The sequence below is a fragment of the Dendrobium catenatum genome, unplaced genomic scaffold (genome assembly GCF_001605985.2).
Source record: "Dendrobium catenatum unplaced genomic scaffold, ASM160598v2 fragScaff_scaffold_1684, whole genome shotgun sequence".
In the NCBI taxonomy this organism is placed as follows: Eukaryota; Viridiplantae; Streptophyta; class Magnoliopsida; order Asparagales; family Orchidaceae; genus Dendrobium; species Dendrobium catenatum.
Window position 1 is genome coordinate 617,088 of NW_021320146.1, and position 20,189 is coordinate 637,276.

The 20,189-nt window shown below is 36.7% G+C and overlaps 1 protein-coding gene across 10 annotated transcripts; it reads left to right on the forward strand.

Moving 5' to 3' along the window:
* The first annotated feature begins 1,495 nt into the window (after positions 1 to 1,495).
* On the forward strand, positions 1,496 to 17,898 carry LOC110103123 (putative pentatricopeptide repeat-containing protein At4g17915). 10 transcript variants are annotated; one of them, XR_003703305.1, is made up of 5 exons: positions 1,496 to 1,713; positions 10,088 to 11,498; positions 11,604 to 11,981; positions 17,548 to 17,632; positions 17,761 to 17,898. XR_003703305.1 is itself a non-coding variant. In XM_020831701.2 (3 exons), exons 2-3 carry the CDS (start codon positions 10,123 to 10,125, stop codon positions 11,629 to 11,631), a joined length of 1,404 nt encoding a protein of 467 aa, XP_020687360.1. In that variant the 5' UTR covers positions 1,496 to 1,713; positions 10,088 to 10,122; the 3' UTR covers positions 11,632 to 11,994. The 10 variants fall into 10 exon arrangements, 1 of the variants encoding a protein (XP_020687360.1); XR_003703306.1 differs by having other exon boundaries at positions 11,604 to 11,789; positions 11,919 to 11,981; positions 17,548 to 17,898; XR_003703307.1 differs by having other exon boundaries at positions 11,604 to 11,789; positions 11,919 to 11,981; positions 17,584 to 17,898.
* Positions 17,899 to 20,189: the final 2,291 nt, after the last annotated feature.

Genomic DNA, 20,189 nt, shown 5'->3' on the forward strand with positions numbered 1-20,189 from the left:
CTTTCTAAAACGGAGTTTAAGTACAAATTTTTTTATTTTTGTACTAAAACTCCGTTTTAAAAAGCGTCAAAAAAGTCATCCCAAACGAAGCCTAAGGCATCATTTGAGACTACTTTATTACTCTTTGTTTTTAAATAGATTTTGTTTGTACACAATTTTTTAGTTCAGGAAGTTTTTTTTTTCTTAAAAAGTTGTTTTAGAAAGCAGTAAAAAAACTGTCCCAAACTAAACCTAACCCTTCTAAAACTGTTTTATGTTTTTAAATAACCATTTAATGAACATAAATCAAATTTGTTCATTGGTTTGCTCAGCTCACTAACCGCCCTACAAGTTTAGCTCATCGAGAGTTATGATGGTTTAAATAAGTGACATATTATACTGTCATATGACTCATTTAATTGGACTCATTATTTGATAGAAGAGTTATGATTCTTTTTTTTTTTTCCAGACATTTAGGTCAATTAAAGCAAACTTACACACACATCGGATATGCAAGGCCAAAATTCAAGACAATTTGATTATAATAACAAAATGTCATGCCTAAAACTTGGGACTAGAGGTTTGGCTAAACCTCTTAGACGTGCATATTTTGTGAAGGCCAAAGAGTCCTTCAAAACCATTTTGAGATGTCTTCACACGAAATTGGAAGGTTATGAAAGACTTTGAAAGGTTTTAGAAGATTCTAGAAAGTTATAAGAGAATCTAGAATGCTATAGAAGATTCTAGGAGATCCTAGAAGATTTTGAAAGGTTGCATATATGCAAGGAGTTTGTTTTAGAAGATTATAGAATGCTCTATTATGTTCTAGAATGGTATGAATGCTTGGATGGTATTCTGAAAAAATTCCATGACTCTCCAGAATATAATAGAATTATGTAATTGTATATGAAAGAATGTGAAGTCTTCTAAAGGACTCCACACATGTGTATAATGGATGAAATTCTAGAATGTTCTTAGGCATGAGCGGAGGGTTATAAATAGAACCCCTCCCCCTCATTTGTAACCATCTCCTCAAACCCCCTCCAATTATCCTCTTGTATAAATTTCCTTATAATAGTAAAAGCTTTCTTATTCTAGCCGAACATTGTATGGTTTTAAGGCTGCTTAGCACTATGGAGTAGTGCTAAGGCCGCACAGAAAACTTAAGCAGATCTCTCCGTAACATAAAGCTCCCAACCAACATACTAATTTGAGTTGCTAAAAAGAGTTATGATTATATGCATATTCAAATTATTCTATTGTTAACTACTTTTTTATGTAAAAATTATGTAATTAGCGTTATTAATTTTCAGTTAATCAAATCAATCATTTAATCATACTTTCAAAATCTATATCTAATGCTATTATAAAGTATAAGTTCTAATTATTTTCAAACTAAATCGTAACCATTTAAATTACACTTATATATTTTTTAATAAAATCTTAATCGTACAGCTGGCGGCCCTTCGTATTCTCGCTCCCAATACAACCCCTTTGGTATTCCCATTCGCACCAGTCCAACCCAGGAACCCAGACGCTCCCGCTCCCAACCCTCCTCCCTGTCGCGTTCCAACCAAGCTCGTCCCCGGCTTGCCCTCCTCGCTTCCCTCGCTTCGCGTGAAAAAGAGTTTTGAAAGAATCGCTGCAGCAGCATCTTCGCCTGATGCTTGCCACAACTTCGCCCAACCGTCCTCCCTGTCGCGTTCGAACCAAGCTCGGGAGCTTGCCGTGAAAGTAACGATTTTTTCTCCTTGATCTTAGGCTGTTTATTGATGTTGGCCAAGATTTATGCATAAGAATGGAAGCATCTGAATTAAGTTCTGATTAATTTGAAAGATCCTCGCTCTGCAAGTTATTGCTCTCTTTTATGCTTTGTGGTAATTGAAGAAATGCAGGCTTTGCTCTACTACAGACCTGAAATCAATATCAAAGCAGAGAAATAATAGTGACGGTAAATAGCAGATAACCTCTTCATCATTCCATAGTAAATGCATTGTTTACAACAGTGCTCATATATAGGCTATGTGATTACACGTGTAGGGCTGGTATACTATTTGGTTTGCTATAAATGGACGGTGAATAGGTGAGGTATTTGTTGTTGTCAGAGTGTGTGGGTGTGATAGTGGAGAGGTGTGCTAATAGTTCCTCGCAAAGTGATGGGTCAGGTTGAACCGTCAATTTGGAGCGCAACTATTGAAACCTTTTGGTGGAGAGAGGCTTGGTGAAGATTTCCGCAAGTTGGTCCACGATACTGATTGGACTGAGTCTGATATGCTTAGCTTGAATGTGAGCCTGGATGAAATGGTGATCAATTTCAATGTATTTTGTCCTAGCATGAAGCATCAGATTGTTTGCAATGGCTATAGTTGACATGTTATCGCAGTAGAGTGTGGTTGGTGTAGCCGTGGGAATGTTGAAGTCATTTAATAATCTGTGAAGCTAGATAATATCCGCAGTAGCAGCTACAATAGCTCGGTACTCAGCATTCGTCGATGATCGAGCTATCGTATGCTGTTTCTTGACATTCCAGGAAATAAGTGTGGATCCTAGGAACGAACAATAACTAGATATAGACCTTCTGGTGATTGGATCACTTGCCCAATCCGCATCAGACATAGACATAAGGTGGAGTGTGCTGGTGCATATGGGAAAACTAAAATGAGAGGTTCCTTGAATATAACATAACAACTATTTTAGGTGGTGGAAATGCACCTGTTGTGGAGCATGCATATGTTGGCATAGAACATTAACCGAGTAGGCTATGTCGGGTCTAGTGATGGTGAGGTATTGAAGGGATCCGGTAAGTTGTTTGTAGATGAGAGTATTGTTGAGAATGGGATTAGAGAAGGTATCAATGGTGGGTTTGGTAGAGTTGGGATTGGAAATCAGTTTGCAGGAAGTGAGTCCAACTTGTTGAAGAATTGTCTTGACATAGTTAGTTTGAGAAAGAAAGTAGGAGCTGGTGGTAGTTTGGATTTGAATACCTTGGAAGTTATGGGTTGTTCCTAGGTATTTCATAGTAAATTGTTGAATGAGTTTATGTATAAGAGTTGAGGAAGCTTTCGGGTTACTACTTGATGGTAGAATGTCATCAACGTAGATTAGAAGACAAATTTGGATGCCGGTTTTAGAGAAGGGAAAGAGAGATTGATCTGATTAACTATGGTTGAAACCTTGAGAGAGGAGATTGTGGAGAGTTTATGGAACCATTGTCGTGGAGCTTGCTTGAGGCCATAAATGACCTTTTTTAGGAGACAAACATGAGTGGGATGGAGTTTGTCCTCAAAACCTCTAGGCTGAGTCATGTAGACTGTTTCATGTAAGTCTCCGTGGAGAAATGCATTAGCGACATCCATTTGATGTATTGGACATTTTTTATGGAGAGCTATAAGAAGAAAGACTCGAATAGTCGGCATTTTGGCTACCGGACTAAAGGTGTCATGATAGTCAAGGGCATGTTCTTGACGATGACCTTGGGCCACAATACGTGCTTTGTGACGAGCAATGTTTCCATTCGAGTGATATTTGGTGTGATATGTCCAACAACATCCAAGAACATTGGCCTTGGGAGGAGAATGTACAAGTGTCCATGTCCCTTGTTGTTGTAGAGCTAGAAACTCAAGGGCCATGGCTTCACGCCAGCTTGGAGCTTTAATAGCTTCTGAATAGGTACTTGGATCGAAATGAGTGGCTTGAGGAGGGAGCTGTAACTTATGGAGAAGGTTAAGTAGCGTATGGGGTTTGAGAGAGTCTGTTTTGAGACGGGTAATCATGGGGTGAGGTATTGGGGCATTGGAAGTGGTGGGAAGGTTTGTAGTAGTAGGAGAAGAGGAAGGTTGTGTGACAACCTAGGCATCCATAGTGAAAGGATTCGTCGACAGTCTTGATCAACCATCACTTCCTGCTCCCTTGTTCTGACTTAAAATTCTTAACCACGTATAATGAGCTTCAAAAAGCCTAGCAGGTCACCTAAAACCTACAACGGAAATCAAAGCACGGTACGGAAACAGTATGCATGTCAATCAGTCAAATCATAGCAGTCAGTTACACATGATCATTGAATCAATGCAGATACGAAAATCAGTACAGAAACAGTATCGATGCAGATAACAAAAATCAATGTATGAACAGTAATCAGTACAATAACGATAGTCAATGCGTAAATAGTATCAATAAGAAACGGTAAAATCCTCAATCGACAGTAGAAGAATCAGTAAACAATTTAAAGGTCCGTAAAGCTCAATAAATCAGTACTTGCATCAAATCTCTATAGAAATTATCAAATCTATATCATTAAAGAAATCCTCATATCATTAATAAATATCAAATCAGTCAAATCAGTCAATAAATCATAATAACATTTAAAACAATTGAAATCAGTCAATGCTGTAGAATCGTCATTTGCAATTCAGTTATCCAATTTCACGTGCTCAGTGCATCACATGCAATCCAATAATCTATATCATGTGCATAATGTCAGTACAGTGAATCAGTAATATCAGTGCCAGTATTAGTAACAGTCCAGTGACATGAACAGTAAGGCTATAACAGTGAAATCATGCATTAACAGTAAATCCGTACAGTGACGATAAATCCGCACAATAACAATAAATCCGTCAATAGCAGTAACAATACTGCTAAACATGTAATTCAGTACAATAATCATACAGAGCAAGTAGAAGTACTGGCTATTAAGGTGTTTTTCAGTCTTGTATCAATATCTTGCATCTTGTATCTTATATCCGTTGGCTCAGTAAAAAAAGTCGTCACTCTTTGTCCGTCGGCACAGTATTCATCTCCTTATGACTCCCTTCAGTAATCATGTGATCAGTAGAGGATAACACCAAACCATTATTTAAAGGAAAGCCCGTTGGCCCACCATCCTGTACAGGTATCATGTCTCCAACCAACGGTTCAACCAGTTTTTACTTGTCTTTCACACACACAGTAGTATCACAGTAATATAACAGTGCTTTCAATCATATAATCACATTCATCAGCATCTCATCAATACATTGCAACAGTAAAACATGATTTAGCTCAACCTAGAAAATTCCTTAAATATCGTATAGTAGACAGAAGTCGTAAAATGCACAGTTTCAGAAAATTACCAAATTACTAGAAATTGTGTAAAATAATGTTTCAAAACTTTACTTGTACTAAAGCAATAATTTTCAACAGCCAGATTATTTTATATTCGATTCAAATCACACAGAACTCAAAATATCCGGTGAAAACTTTTCAGAAAATACTCAAAATATGCAGAATCACCATCTCAAAAACATACCAAAAGTTACGCGGTAAAAGTTTCGTCCACACAAAGTCATGCGAGTTTTTCGGTAACGGAAACATAAAACTGAGCAGAAAAATACCAAAACTCAAAATCTTCGAAATCAGAAATAGGATTCGGATTCCTTACTGCGAGACGAACAATTCTTCCAACTGCGGCGTCGGACGAAAAGCACTCCGCGGCCTCCAAAAATAAGTTTTTCCTTCCTTTTCCTTCTCTTTCTCTCTCTTCAAATGATTCAAAATATCTCAATCCGATATATATCCATTCAGATCGTCCCGGACGAAGGGCCATGGCTTCACGCCAGTGTGGAGCTTTAACAACTTCTGAATAGGTACTTGGATCGAAATGAGTGGCTTGAGAATGGAGCTGTACTTATGGAGAAGGTTAAGTAGTGTACGCGGTTTGAGAGAGTCTGTTTTGAGACGGGTAATCATGGGGTGTGGTATCGGGGCATTGGAAGTGGTGGGAAGGTTTGTAGTAGTAGGAGAAGAGGAAGGTTGTGGCTGGGAAGAGGTAGAGTTTGTAGAGCTGGATGTAGAAAACGTTTGGACATTTGGGTTTATAGTGGGAGGTTGGTGTGGTAGAGTGGATTTTGGGATGAGAAGAGATGGGTTGGCTGTGGAGAAAGGCGATGTGGACTGAGGGGGTAAGGAGTGTGATGGTGTAGAGAGAGGGAATGATTCTTCATCAAAAATAACATGCCTTGATATAATAATTTTGTTGGTGGATAAATTGAGGCATTTGTAGCCTTTGTAGGATTCATAATAGCCTAGGAAAAGGCACTGTGGAGCTCGGGGGGCAAGCTTGTGGCGCTGAGAAGGTGGTAGCCAGGGATAGCAAGCACACCCACATGATTTGAGGTGTGAGTAGGTTGGATTTTGGTTGTATAGGAGCTGAGATGGTGATTTGTTTTGTAGAGTTACTGAAGGCATTCTATTGATGAGATGGCAGCCAAGAGGGCTGCATCAGGCTAGAAATGATATGGAAGATGTGCTGTATGTAATAATGTTCTGGTTATTTCAATAATATGTCTGTTTTTACGTTATGCTGTCCCATTTTGCTCTGGGGTATAGGGACATGATATTTGTTGGTGTATGCCACTATGTTGGAGAAATGACCAGAGTTTAGAATTTAAGAATTTGGATCCTTCATCGGTTTGTATGCATTTGATTTTGTGAGAGAGTTGATTTTCAATGAACTTTTTGAATTGAATTATTATTTGAGTGACTTAGTTGTTGATACTTGTGTTTATTCTTAATCATTATTCCATCAAAAATTTTCTTCTACTTTGGTCTGTAGTCACATCATCCTTTTACAAAATGTTTTTTTGCCTAGAATTTTGTGTAGAAATTTTAATTTTGGTCGCTCTTTCTGCAATACAGCTAAGAGTTTGGAATTATGGATAAAGGCATTTTTTGGGTTTGTTGTAAAAGCCCTTTTGATACTGATGATTTATTCTGAGTCCCTGGGAGTGGCTAGAAACTTTTGTTGTTTGGTTTGGTTGTCTTGGTCGATTGCATGTACACTGTACTTCTCCTATTCAATTTCAAGGCAATAGCTGAACAGCTGTAGAATAGTGCAGCTTTTGTTTCTATTGTTGCATAAAAATGAGATTATTTTGATGCAATTGTGAAGCATTGCATGAGATAATTAAATCTTTCATCGAAAAAGAAGTCTAACCACCTTATTCCAGTGGATAACCAAAGTGAAAAAGTCATTTCACCAACCAAATTTCTTCATGTAAATAGAATGCCATGCATTTTTTTTAAATGTATGCAACCAAACAAACTCTAATCTCTCTTATGTTAGAAAATTGTTGGAAAGCCTGAACTCGACCAATCACGAGCCTTGAAGTGTTGTAGCTCTTCATCTTCTTTTTCAATAGGCATCAACCTCACCTTATCAGAGCGGGCAATTGATCTCAGATTCGGTCAGCTCATCTCGCTGGAAATTGTACATAACCTCTCTGCTACCCCTCCAGCAGTGATCCCACCTCAGTAGGAACCATCCCTCATCTATGTAATCCCTCTCTGTCATGTTACATGTGGACTTTAAGCAGTGTTCCTTCATCTTACTTGGAACCATTGCTCACTACCAACATGATTTGTAGATGGAACAGTTTATTATTATTATTATTATTATTTTAAAATCATTTTTGTTCAAAATTCCCCTTTCTTCTAGATAACCAGGGATAGAAATTTCAGAGCAATACCTCAGCTTTTTATTAAGTGGAAGAGCACTCAATCTTCTAATTCCTTTTTATTTGGTGATGTTAGAGATTCACGTGGATGAAGTTGTTAATCCGGCTTTTTGATAGCCAAAATTGATGATTTGATGGAGTTGAACCTTCACTCTAGTCAATTGAGTTTGAGCTGTTGAGTTGAACTCAGGCCGTGGAGGTCAAGCTTGAGCTTGGTCGAGCTTGTGCTAAAAGCTCCTCGACCAGTATTTGTGTTGATTTGAGCACGGTGTCTATTTTGTGAGACAAGCTAGAACACATCTGCTTTTGATAACCCTTACATAAACTTATATACCCCATCAATCTGACTAGGAATTCACTTGCTCATGTTGGAGCAATGCATTGGCATTGCTTATTTCAAAAGCTTATTATAGGGATATCAGCTCATGAAAAGTATATCAGAGATGTGGCCGATGATCTACGGTCACGATCGCGCCGATCTATTTTTGATTCATCATATATATATTTGTTTTATTTGTTTGCATTATGTATTTGTTTTATTTTCTTTTTCCATTTTACCCTTACTTAAGGGTTTGGTCATATGTAAGCCCTTTGGGCAAGGTTGTCTTTTAGTTCCCTTTCATTGTATGAGGCTATTTATAAGCCCTTTATGTTTTTTTTGAAGTCAATGAAGAATTATAATAAAAATTTCTGCAGCTTTGTGTTTCTTGAGAGCTTTGGAGAGAAATCCTTAGGAGAGGGTAAACGGATCACCCACCAATCTTGGAAGTGTCTGGGTTTGTGGCTCTTTTCTACCTTGATCTTTTCCTCTTCCTCCCTTCCCCTCCCTCCCACCGTACGACCAAGCCCTTCCTCCCAAAACAGCCAGCCACCTCCAATCCTTCCCACCGCCGGCCGACCCTAATTCCCATCCCACCTCTCGGCCAAGCTCCACACCACACACCCCTTCCTACTCGGCCACACCCCATCCTCCCCATCTCCAAGCCACCCAAATTCCCACCCCAACCCTAGCCTAGCCTCCGGCCTACTCCCTCCCCCTTTTGCCTCCAAAATTCAAAACTCCTCATCATTACTTTCCTTTCCTACATAACCTCTTTTTGGGAAAGTCTTGATTTCAATTATTCAATCTATTTTGAATTTTGAAATATTTCCTAAAATAGAATCCTATTTCACGAAAGTTCTTCATATCAAATCCCAATCAATTTTGAATTGGATTGGATTTAAATCCTCCTTAATTTGGGATTCCCACTTAAGGAAGTATTAAATCCCTTTCCTAAACCTTCCATCCCCATCACCATGCTGCCGGCCCCCCTTCTCCCAATCTCTCTCCACATTAATTCCCTTCCCTCTATTTACTTCAATCAAGCCTTTCATTAGGGATTGATTTTCCCTCCCTTATCTTTACTTGAATTCGAACTTTTAAAACCCTATTTCCCCTAGCCTCCCCCTTTAAAATCGAACCTGAACTTCCCCAAGCCTCCTACCTTGGTCGGCCACCTTCCCATCCCTTCTTTTACTTGGATTCCTTGGAGAAACTTCTTTCTCCCAAGGAGAATCCTCAAGGACAGCAAAAGAACGTCTTCCACAATACTTCAGCGCCACGTTTCTTGTGCATGGCCGATCTTGAACTCGACTCCGGCTTCGTCGACATCCTCCAATCCCCCTTCTTCGACATCAATCCGGAGGTAGATAATTCCGTCGAGGAATACTTGGAGCGCATCATATTCACTCTTTCGGAAGCCATCGAGGAACAACTTTCCACCGTTCATGGCAAATTACCACCACGCCAAGACAAGGGTGAACTCTTTTCCCCTCCTCAATTTCCTTCCTATTCTCCTTCGATTGTGGTTGGGTATCACGCATAAAGAATCTTGCAAAGCTCTTCACCAAAGCTTAGTAAACGTAGGGAATGAGTGATGGACTTCTATATTTTTAATCTCGTTGTTAATCTAGGGATGTTATTGAAAATCCTCTATATTTGCTTATATTGAATTTCTAATTGATTTGTGATTCTAACTATTATTGTGTGGCTTGGCCTTAAACTAAGACGCCCCTTTCTTGTTTTACATTTTCGTTAAGTGACTAATGTTTTAATTCTTATTGCTCTTACTTGAAAGCATGCAAATTCTTACATCAATCATATAAAGCACTCATAGTTCTTCATTTATATTAAAAAAAAAAAATACTCATAGTTCTTCATCACTTATTCATTGGAGTGCTTTTACCAACTGTTTTAGCAAAGCTTCTGGTATTGAAAGTTAGTCTATGAACTGCTTTTAAATAGTTTGAATTCAATTTTGGGGAAACCACTTTTTCGTGTACTAGTTGTGATTCTTCAATTAAATTTATAGCAATTTGACAATCATCTGAGTAATTATTTTCTTTTGTCCAATGTGCATAATTAAAAATGCTATACTTAAGCTTTTGTTCATGCACAACAGAGAAGGCAGTTCTGAAATCATTAATCACATACGGCTATCTGTCCATGTTTCACTTGTAAATAATACTCCTACAGCTTTTTCGTTCATGAACTTTTGAAAATCAGTGGCACTATTTAGTATTCTATGCATTTTGAGTTTAGACACCATACTTATACGTGTTATATTCTTCTGTAGGTAATGGAATTGTTCAGGCCATGATATTATGAGGAATGCGTGGGAGATTTTCAACTCAGTTGTTGAACATTTGCATTGCTTCACTATGTAAGGCTAGGAAATTGGATAAGGCTGAGGCTGTTGTTGTTGATGGAATAAGGCTAGGTTGCCTTCCTGATGTTGTGACATATAATACTCTTATCGCTGCATATTGTCGCTTTGTGGGCTTAGATCAAGCATATTTGATTGTTAGAAGAATGCGAGAAGCAGGGGTAAAACCTGATGTGATTACATACAATTCCCTTATGGCTGGGGCAAGTAGATATAATCTGCCCTCTTATTGCCGTCATCTGTTCGATGAAATGTCAAAAGATGGAATAACACCTGATGAATGGAGCTGCAATACTTTGATGCACTGTTTGTTTAACTGTGGGTGTCCAGAGGAAGCCTTTCAGATATTTTCTGATATGAGTTCAAAAAATATCTCCCCATCTATTGTTACATATAACACATTGATTAATGGCTATTTCAAGTACGGAAGATCAGTTAGCGCTATCAAGACATTTAGGAGGTTGCAGAAATTTGGTTTCTCTCCTGAGCTAGTTACATATAATACAATGCTTGATGGGCTCTTTAAATCTGGTAAACTAGGTCAGGTAAGAAGCATTTTTAAGGAGATTAGAGAATCAGGTATTATTCCTAATGCTATAACCTATACTACTGTTATGAAATGCTGGTTTAAGTCTCGAAAGTTTGAGCAAGGCTTAGATTTATTCTCCGAGATGATGAGCAAAGAATATACATCTGATGTGTTCGCTTATTGCACTGTTATTAGTGCCCTAGTCAAGAGGGGTAAGACTGAAGATGCTCATCTATGCATCCAGCAGATGCTTAAAAATGGTATTGGGATTGATCTGGCTTGTTATAATGTTATAATTAACGTGTATTGCAAGGAAAAAAATATGAATAATGCATTGCAGCTGGTGAATGAGATCGAAGAAGCTGGTCTGCAAAGTGATGAGTACACATACTCTACGTTGGTAGATGGGTTCTGCAAATTAGGCGATGTTAATTCTGCTAGGAATCATTTGCGTGTTATGGAAATAAGTGGCTTAAGTATGAACTTGGTAGCTTACAATTGCCTTATTGATGGGTTATGCAAAGCTGGACAGGTGGATCATGCCATTAGTGTATTCAAGATGATGAAGATACGAGATTCTTTCACATACACGGCTCTGTTGCATGGTCTATGTAAAGTGGGCAGGTTCCGTGTTGCATCTAAATTCCTATGGACTTGCTTGAGGAAGGGAGTTGAGGTGCTCAAGTCTGCTCAACTTGCAGTCCTTCGTGGTCTCCGGTGCTCAGGATTTGGAAAGGATGCAAAGATACTCAAGGCAGCTATATGGAGGGCTCGATTCTTGCATGACATAAAGTAGGGGTTCCATTTGTCATGATTGTCACTTGCTCTCTGGTTCCGTTCTGAGTTACTCATGGTTTATTACTGCTGCAAAACAATTCCGTGTTTCCATGGTTGCAGATGTCTTGGGCTAGATGCTCACTATTAGGAACAAATTCAAGATGTATGGCAACATAATGTTGAGTTTCTTTTCTTACAATTACGTGCTATTGTGAAGACAAAGGGAATTTGGGAACTAGCAGTTTGCTGTGGCCTCGCAAGCTTGATTTTGGTTCAAAGATGTCTCACTTCCAGAAAACTTGTTTGGTTAGATCTCTCTGTTTAATTCTAACTTTATTTTATACTTTCAATATCTTTGTTGCAGCCATTAAGTAAGAATAAGACAGCTGTAGAAAAAAGTTTGAAGAGAATTAATGCTTGGCCTAAAAATGGCAGATTTATCTGTCAATCTGGTTGAGAAGCCAACAGAGCACGATGCCAATGAAAAGATTACTGAAGGTGCCATTAACTTCATTTTAGATTGGTTTTTGAATTGTTTTTTATCTGTTAATCATGCGCCATTTGTTTTATGAAATGGCTTCTACTATGATGCTGTAGGTCAAGGCGTATTTAGTAACTGATTAATTCTATGACGTTGGTTCAGAAACAAAATAGTTTTACAAAATTTGTCAATTTTTGTGGGTGGTCACAACATGTATATTCAAGATGTTGGGTCGTGATTTAGGGTCGTAATAGCATAAAGCACATTGTAGCTGAATATTTCATTCAAAGCAATCTTTCTAACTTCTGTCCCCTTAGATACACAGCTATTGTATTGAAGTGAATGTAGCCTCATAATGCTATCTTGCCTTTAACATGCTCTGTAAAGTCAAACGAGTTGTGGCAAATCTTGTTAATGTAGGCCTCTACATTTCTTTTTTTTTCAAAATTATGAGAGTCAAAATTCAAGAATGATTATATATAAGTTTGCTTATTTTTTGTTTTATTCAGTACATTCTTATGTTGTGGCATTTCCCTAAGTTTTTTAAGGATCAAGTCTATGTACTGTGTAGCATATGGTGTCAAATATAAATGCTTTCTTTTCTACATAAGTTTTGCATGTGCTGCCTGCAAGCACTGACATTATCTATCATCACATGAACCAACAAGTGCTCCACAATTTTATCAACAACACCATAAGTACTCCAAAAAAAAAAAAAAACATTCTTTACTTGATCATATGCCTCAAAAGACTTAAAGAATGCAATGTCGTAAGGGTTATTGATCAGTACATTTATTAGACATATGTTCTTTATGTTTGACCATCAATTAGACATGATAATTATCCCTATCTAGCTCTAGGACCTCTTTATTTTCTTAATGTATTTTTCAATATTTGCCAACTCCTTCAAAATCCATGTCCTCAAATATGGACAGATGCTTCAACCCTTGCCCTACACTCCAATATAATGGATCATGTTTAAGTTAGCAGTGGAGGTTGCAACGTTAAAAGGAATAACACTCTCATAAAAATATTTGCTTATATTTGTGCATATTGTCTATGTGTCTCCCTAGCAATTTCCATGGACAGCTTTTGTGATGCAGAAGCCTATCTGCCTCTCTATCCTCCTTGAGGTTTGTCATGTAGTGATCCACCCCTTAGACCTCTATAGGGCATGGGTTGCAATGAGAATGATGAATTTGGACCACTATGTTCGCTCTCGTAGTATAAGCCAATTTTGTCATCGAATTGTTCCTACTTCAATGTTGTTTACTTATTCATTTATTTCTTGATTTCCTCTTTCACCATATTAGGCATTTTCACATATGGTGCCACATTCTTATGGGATTCAGATAGTTGCTCCTTCATCCTAATTACGCCACCCTTTACCACCTTCCCATAATAATTATATTTTAAGTAAACATGTCTTGTCGCTACCTTCCACATCAACTTGAATGTATGTTTCTACATTGGGTCCTTCCTATGACCTGATGTGGTCTTATCTTTATCTGTAACCCTCTTCTATGAATCCTACCATAGCAAATTGAGAATAATAAATCATTTAAACAAAAAAATTGGGGTTAAAAAAAAAAGAGTTAAAAAAAGATTTTAAACATAGAAAAATGAAATAAAAAGTAAATTAAATATAGTTATTCATACAAAACAAAATTAGGGTTTCAAAAATTTTAAGAAAAAAAATGGAAGAGGTTGAAGAATACCTGGGGAAGGAAAAAATTGTGTAATAGGAAGAGTAGATAGAGGCGGCAGGTTGGCGGCAAGGAGCTCGTTGTGGGATGAGAAGTCGAGGATGGATGCCTCAGCTTCGGGTGTGTTTAGTGCATGAATGTGCGGCTGTTTAGATTAGGTTAAAAAATTTTCAATTTAGATTTTTTAAAAATTAAAAAACATTAAGTACTTTGAGGAGTATGCCTCAAGCCAGTGAAGCAAGGCGTGCCTTATGTTGTATGCCTCAAAGGAAATGCTTGAGGCGTGTGCCCCATGTTGCACAATTTTAAGCATTGCTTCATGCCTTAAGAGTGTACCCGAACAATTGATCATTTTATGTTTTCTCGGACAAATTATTGCCTTAATTAGCTTGAAATTGAGCAGTGTTGGATTTCTCAAATGTCTTGTCAAGATGCACGTTTGATGATAAATACATAATATTTGCTTCACAATATTTGTTTCATGAAGTTTCTAACTATACTTTTGACTGCTTAGTTTAGGCCTTTTTTTGTTTGAATTTAGGCGTTTTGGTATTCTGTTCAGGTGATCTCATGATTAATTCTTGTAATTTTTGACCTAAATAGTTAGGTTTTCAAAATTCATATTTTATGAAGTAAATCTTATGACGACATATTAATGTTCAAACAAGCTCATCCAATCTTGTTTGAGCTTTATGCTCAGAACATGAATAACAATCATGCGAGAAATTTCACTGCTCTTTGGAAGCTTTAGTAGAAACCACTTGCACAGTTTGATCTTCGAACAATAGACTATCCTTTCAATAGATAGTTGATCAAAGGATAAAATAAAGAAAAATTGCAATCACTGGAATAAATTTTGCAAAAGAACAATTGTGTTGATTATGCTTACCAGCTCATGCAAGGGCACTTAACAAATGTGACGTAAATGATTTATATATTGCTCGAGTTAGGGCTATTTACATCTTGAATTATGTTTTAGAGCATCCAACCTTGTCGATACTATGGTGTAGCATTGTATGTTGATTAGACAAACGTTCTATTGAGAAACAAAATTTATAAAGTTGATCCCAATAGAGGTGGGATGAGACCATGACGATATGATGCCAATTTGGGCACTTGGATGTATCGTGGGCTTAAAAACTTAATGATTTCAAATATTCTTTTTATTCTATTCTATCTTTATTTTTTAAAATGTTATGTCAATAGTTGGGTATTAGCAAGCCAACAATTGTAACTATTAGAATTGACTCGTCATAAATAATTATCTTGATCGGACATGAATCTCGGTGTATATTTAAATAGAAAACTTTTGAAATTGAATTCACGAACATCCAAACTCCAATTTTAACAAACTTATAGTTGAACTAAACATTTCGACAAGAAGCACTCAATGACACCAAAGTGACTCAATCGGAGCCAAATGAGCCCAAATCAAGGGCCTGAAGTGTAATGGAAAACTTCATGACATTAATTCAAATGACCAGATGGTCTCCAAATTTACATACTTATAGTAAAATCGAGTGTCTCGAAGAGTTGAATCTAACGAGCACAAGATCGCTTAATTCTTACATCATTAATGCACTTAAATGTTGAATGAACGCTTTGTGATCAAGGGGATCAATATGGATCGTTCGATGGAGTTTTCTGGAATTTAATCATATTTATATGGCATGCCACTCTAAAAAATCTATAAATAAGCTCACACTATCTCCATAAGGGTAGAAAAAGCTTGGATTATGTTAGTTTGATATTCAAGAGAGCATTGATGCTCTAAAAATCCTCATGCACTACCGTCGGGCCACTGTCTGACCGTCGTCGTTTGACAATTGCTCAATCGATGCCATCAGACAATTGCCCGACACTGTCATCTAACAATCACCCATCCTACTGTCTGGCCATCACTTTAACAACTCTGTCGAACCACTGCTTGACCATTGCCGTCAATACGCGTCCAATCGTCACTATCAAACTACCGCTTGATGCCACCATTAGGCCACCGTCGAGCCATAGCTTTGTACTAATATCTCTTAACCGCCATCGTTGCATCACAGTCATTCGACTGCAATCCTCCGACCTCCGTCATCCTTCAACTGCGAACCTTGGAGCATGGTCATCCTACTACGGTCCTTACGATCACCGTCGACCAACTACGATCCACCAACCAATTTTGCTCAACTACAGTCCTCTTGACCACGCCGACTGACTATGGTCCTTCGACCATCGTCAACCAACTATGCCCCTTCGACCACCATCCGCCGATTACAGTCTTCCAACCAATATCAACCAACTACGATTCTTGGATCTCAGTCATCCTCCGATCACCATTGTCCGCTGACTACGATCCTCTGACCAGCGTCACCCAACCGTGGTCTTCTGACCCTCATTTCCTGACCACAATCTTTTGACATCCGTCAACTGTGGATTACGGTTTGCCGACCACCATCGCCCTATAACAATCCTATGACCCTCTTTGCTCAAATACAATCCTTTGTCCCTTGTCGCCCAACTAGGATCCTCTCGTCCTTTGGCACCTGTTGGTCAACTATGATCCTTCGACCCTCGTCGCTCAACTACAGCCTTCCAACCCCATTGTTCAACTTGAGTTATTTGGATCACTATCGCCCAATTACGGTCCTTCAGACTACTGTTGCCCAACTACGATCCCTTGACCTGTAATCTCCTGACTAGTGTTGTTTGGTGACTTCATCACCTATTATTACCAATAATGCCAATGCAAACCATCACTTATAAGATTTGTGCACCCCATCCACATCAACTTTGATTCCAAACTACCGCACTAGAATTTATGTTGGATTTCGGCTTCATGGATCTTCAACTTCAACCAAGCAATATGTTCTTTACATTGCATCCATGCTTTGCCTCGAGGAATGACATTATTTATAATCGATAACAAACAATAGTGGAATCATTTTAATTGGGCAAGACACGGGTTTTTCATGTAAAATTTTTTATGTCTCTTATAATTCTCGTGCTCCTCTCACATCTGTATGTATACTGGATCTTTGTAGAAAACTAGAATGCTGAACTCCCTATATGTCCACGGCCGTGAGTATTCCTAGACACAACAAGATGATAATAGATTTGACTGTTGGATACAAAATCATAAGAACAAATTCTAATTAGGTGATGCGCCTATTTATTTTTGTGTTATATATGATAAACAGCCTCTCCTACGATATCCTAATATGCTTCCTATCTTAACGACAATGTAAAAAGTCCCTGATACTATTAAATTAACGTGGTAATAACTCTTTTGATAAATCTTCTTATACAGGCATAATTTTTGTTCTTCCAAATGCCATGAATTTTGAGAGTTCATACATGCATTTGGGCTTGAGGGTGGGAGCAGTGGTTGAACTAGGAGTGACTGAGTGTGGCTCGTCCCTTTGAAGTACAAGTCCACTATAGCTATGGTCAATATAAAAATTCACCTATCTTATCCACTAATTACGTACAAATATGCATTGCCGTGCACACATGCATGTCTGTAAATGTTAATTTTCCCTCAGCTTATTCCAGGGATTGGCTCCATGACTTGTTTCCTCTAATAAGCTTGCCTATTGTGCTTGAGTTGGTGTTTATTATTTAGTTATTATTTAGATGCCCAAATTGAAATTTTGGTTTCGTTTGGGATGGCTTTCTTAAAGTGGCTTTCTAGTATTAAATGTTTAATTTTTGAACAAGAAAGCCGCTTTAAGAAGTAAAGAAGTCGTCACAGGCTTCATTTGGGACAACTTTTTTATTGCTTCTTAAAACAACTTTTTAGTTTAAAAATTAAAAATTTTATACTAGAAAGCTGCTTTAAGAAGCAATAAGAAAGCCGTCCCAAACGAAACCTTAATTTTTCATGCTTCAGGTTATCAAGGTTGATCATGATGCCCATGGTGTGCAGAAACTCCTGAAGATTTTTGGTAAGGTAGAAGCACATCTCGTGAACAAAGGTAAACATTTGTGAAATGATTTCCCAATCCAAGCGTTCTCTAATGTTGGTGAAGCCTCTATATCGAGCAATTTTGTTATTACCTGCTGTTGTTCTGAGACGAATTTGGTCATGGTTTTGACATCTTAGCACTGGTTTATGCTCATTGCTTGTCATTGAAGGCCCAATTGTTAATGAAACCTGCACTGAATTGTGCATGGCCCCTGGAAACAGAACATCCAGTTGGATTGTATACTATTCAGGTGGCCTAACATAGTAACTTCAATCTCCTCTTAGTTTAAGGCTTCGTTTGGGACGACTCTTCTATTGTTTTTAAAAGCAGAATTTTAGTAAAAAATGTTAATTTTTTACTAAAATTCTGTTTTAAGAAACAATAAAAAAAGTCTCAAATAAAGTCTAAATATTCTATTATTTATAGTTGTAACTGTAATTTTGATTATTAGGTCACTTTCCAGGGAATTTCAGTGGAATCATATGAACATTCATGAATGCAGGAGGCATTACACAGCACGCATTGTTGAATTCAAATTATTTTCATGATAAGTTTACATTCATAAATTCTGACTAACCAACCGATATTGGATGGCCTGGACTATTTTCTTCTAAAAATCGGAGTGATTTTTGGAGAAAAACAAGTAGAATCAATCTTAATTGTTTAAAATAGTTGGAATGATTGGGATTGAAACTTGATAGTTAATACAACATTGTGGTTTTCGTTTGCTACTTGCAAGTAGAATGCAGTTGAGGAATCAAATCAATTATATTTTGTCATTTATGTAATTGTTGCTCAAGCATGTAAGTTTTAAGAATTATTGAGCTTGTTAGATTGTTGGTTCCACATTTTTTTATGATTTAGGTTTCATTTGAAATAATTTTCTTATTAGTTTCAAAAGTAATTTTTTAATAAACAGAATTTTAAATTAAAAAATATCAATAAGAAAATTATTCTAAATGAAGCTCTCATTTGGGATAACTTTTATATTACTTTTTAAAATAGTTTATTTAGTATAATTATTTTTAATTTAAGATACTTTTGTACTAAAAAGTTGCTATAGAAAATGATAAAAAAGTTGTCCTAAATAAAGCCTAAGGGTTCGTTTGTCTTGAATATAGCTTTCTTTAAAGGCGGTTGTAAATTATTGTGGAGAATAATTTTTTTAAAAAAACTACCATAAAAATAGTTTTCTAGCATACATTTTTTTTAAGATAGTGGTCAAATTGGAATTGTGGTTACAATCTAAAAAATAAAGTAGTAAAAATATTGATTCAACTTCATTTGTGTTAGTTTTTTTATTTGCTTTTTAAAATAAATTTTTAGTCAAAATTTTTTTTAATTGAAAATTTTGTATTAAAAAATTATTTTAGAAAACAATAAGTTGTCTCAAACGAAGTCTTAGGTTTTGTTTAGGATAATATTCTTGTTATTTTCTTAAAAAAAAATTAATTAGAAATTTTGTATTAAAAAATTGTTTTAAATGTTATTAAGAAAGTTGACTAAAATAAAATCGTAGATTTTTTTGGGATAATTTTCTTACTATTTAGTCGAATAATATTTTGATATAAACATTTTTTGAAATATAAATTTTTTTATTAAAAAATTGCTTTAGAAAATTATATGAAAACGGTCTCAAACAGAATCTTGATATTAGCTTAGCTGTTGTAGCTTGGTCAATGGTAGATTTGTAATTTGCATATGGACTTGTTTGTTGGAGACCGAAAAAAAAGGTTTTTTTTTTTTTAATATAGTAATACACTAATAATTGGTTAGTTCCATCATTTTATTGGATGAGTAAGAATTCAATGTCAATTGTTAAGTTCTGGAAATCTGCTGGAAGCCTCGCCGAATGTAAAATTTGGTTCACATTTTTTTTTTAAATTTATTTATTTTTTTCATTTTTTTTTTGTTCACATATTAAATGAGATCGTCAATTTTTGAAATAACTTTCTATGTACAAGCAATCAAATAGGCTAATAGTAACTTGGTTATTCAGGCTTTATTTGGAGCAGTTTAAACTTTTATTCTTTTAACTTTTAAAATTTTCATTTTTTATCCTAATTTAAAATGTTTTTCTCAAAAAAACTTATCATCCTCGCGGTTATTGGATGCTGAATAAAATGGTTTTAAAATCAATTTCTTTTTCTAGGATGCTTAGGAAAATAACTTAATAATGAGCACAAATGACAAGATAACTTATCAAGGATTTAAGTAGGCTCAGACCCAACCCAAGGCCCAAATTAATTGGCCATAAAAAATAAGCCAATCAAGACAAGTCCTAGCTAAGCCGGTGGGGAAGTTCATAGCAGTAGTTAGTAACAACAGCCGACCATACGCCCATACAGTTAGGGATGTCAATTCGGGTCAAAGGGTCAGGTTCAGGTCGAACCTAGAATTGACCCGACATTATTCGGGTCAACCGAAACCCAACCCGTTTTTAAAAAACGGGTCAGGTTTCCGGACCCGAACCCGACCTGACACGAATGACCCGAAGTTGACCTAAAATTGCTAGTTTTGGGTAAAAAATCGGATCAATCTTTGATTTTTGGGTAAAAAACAGGCC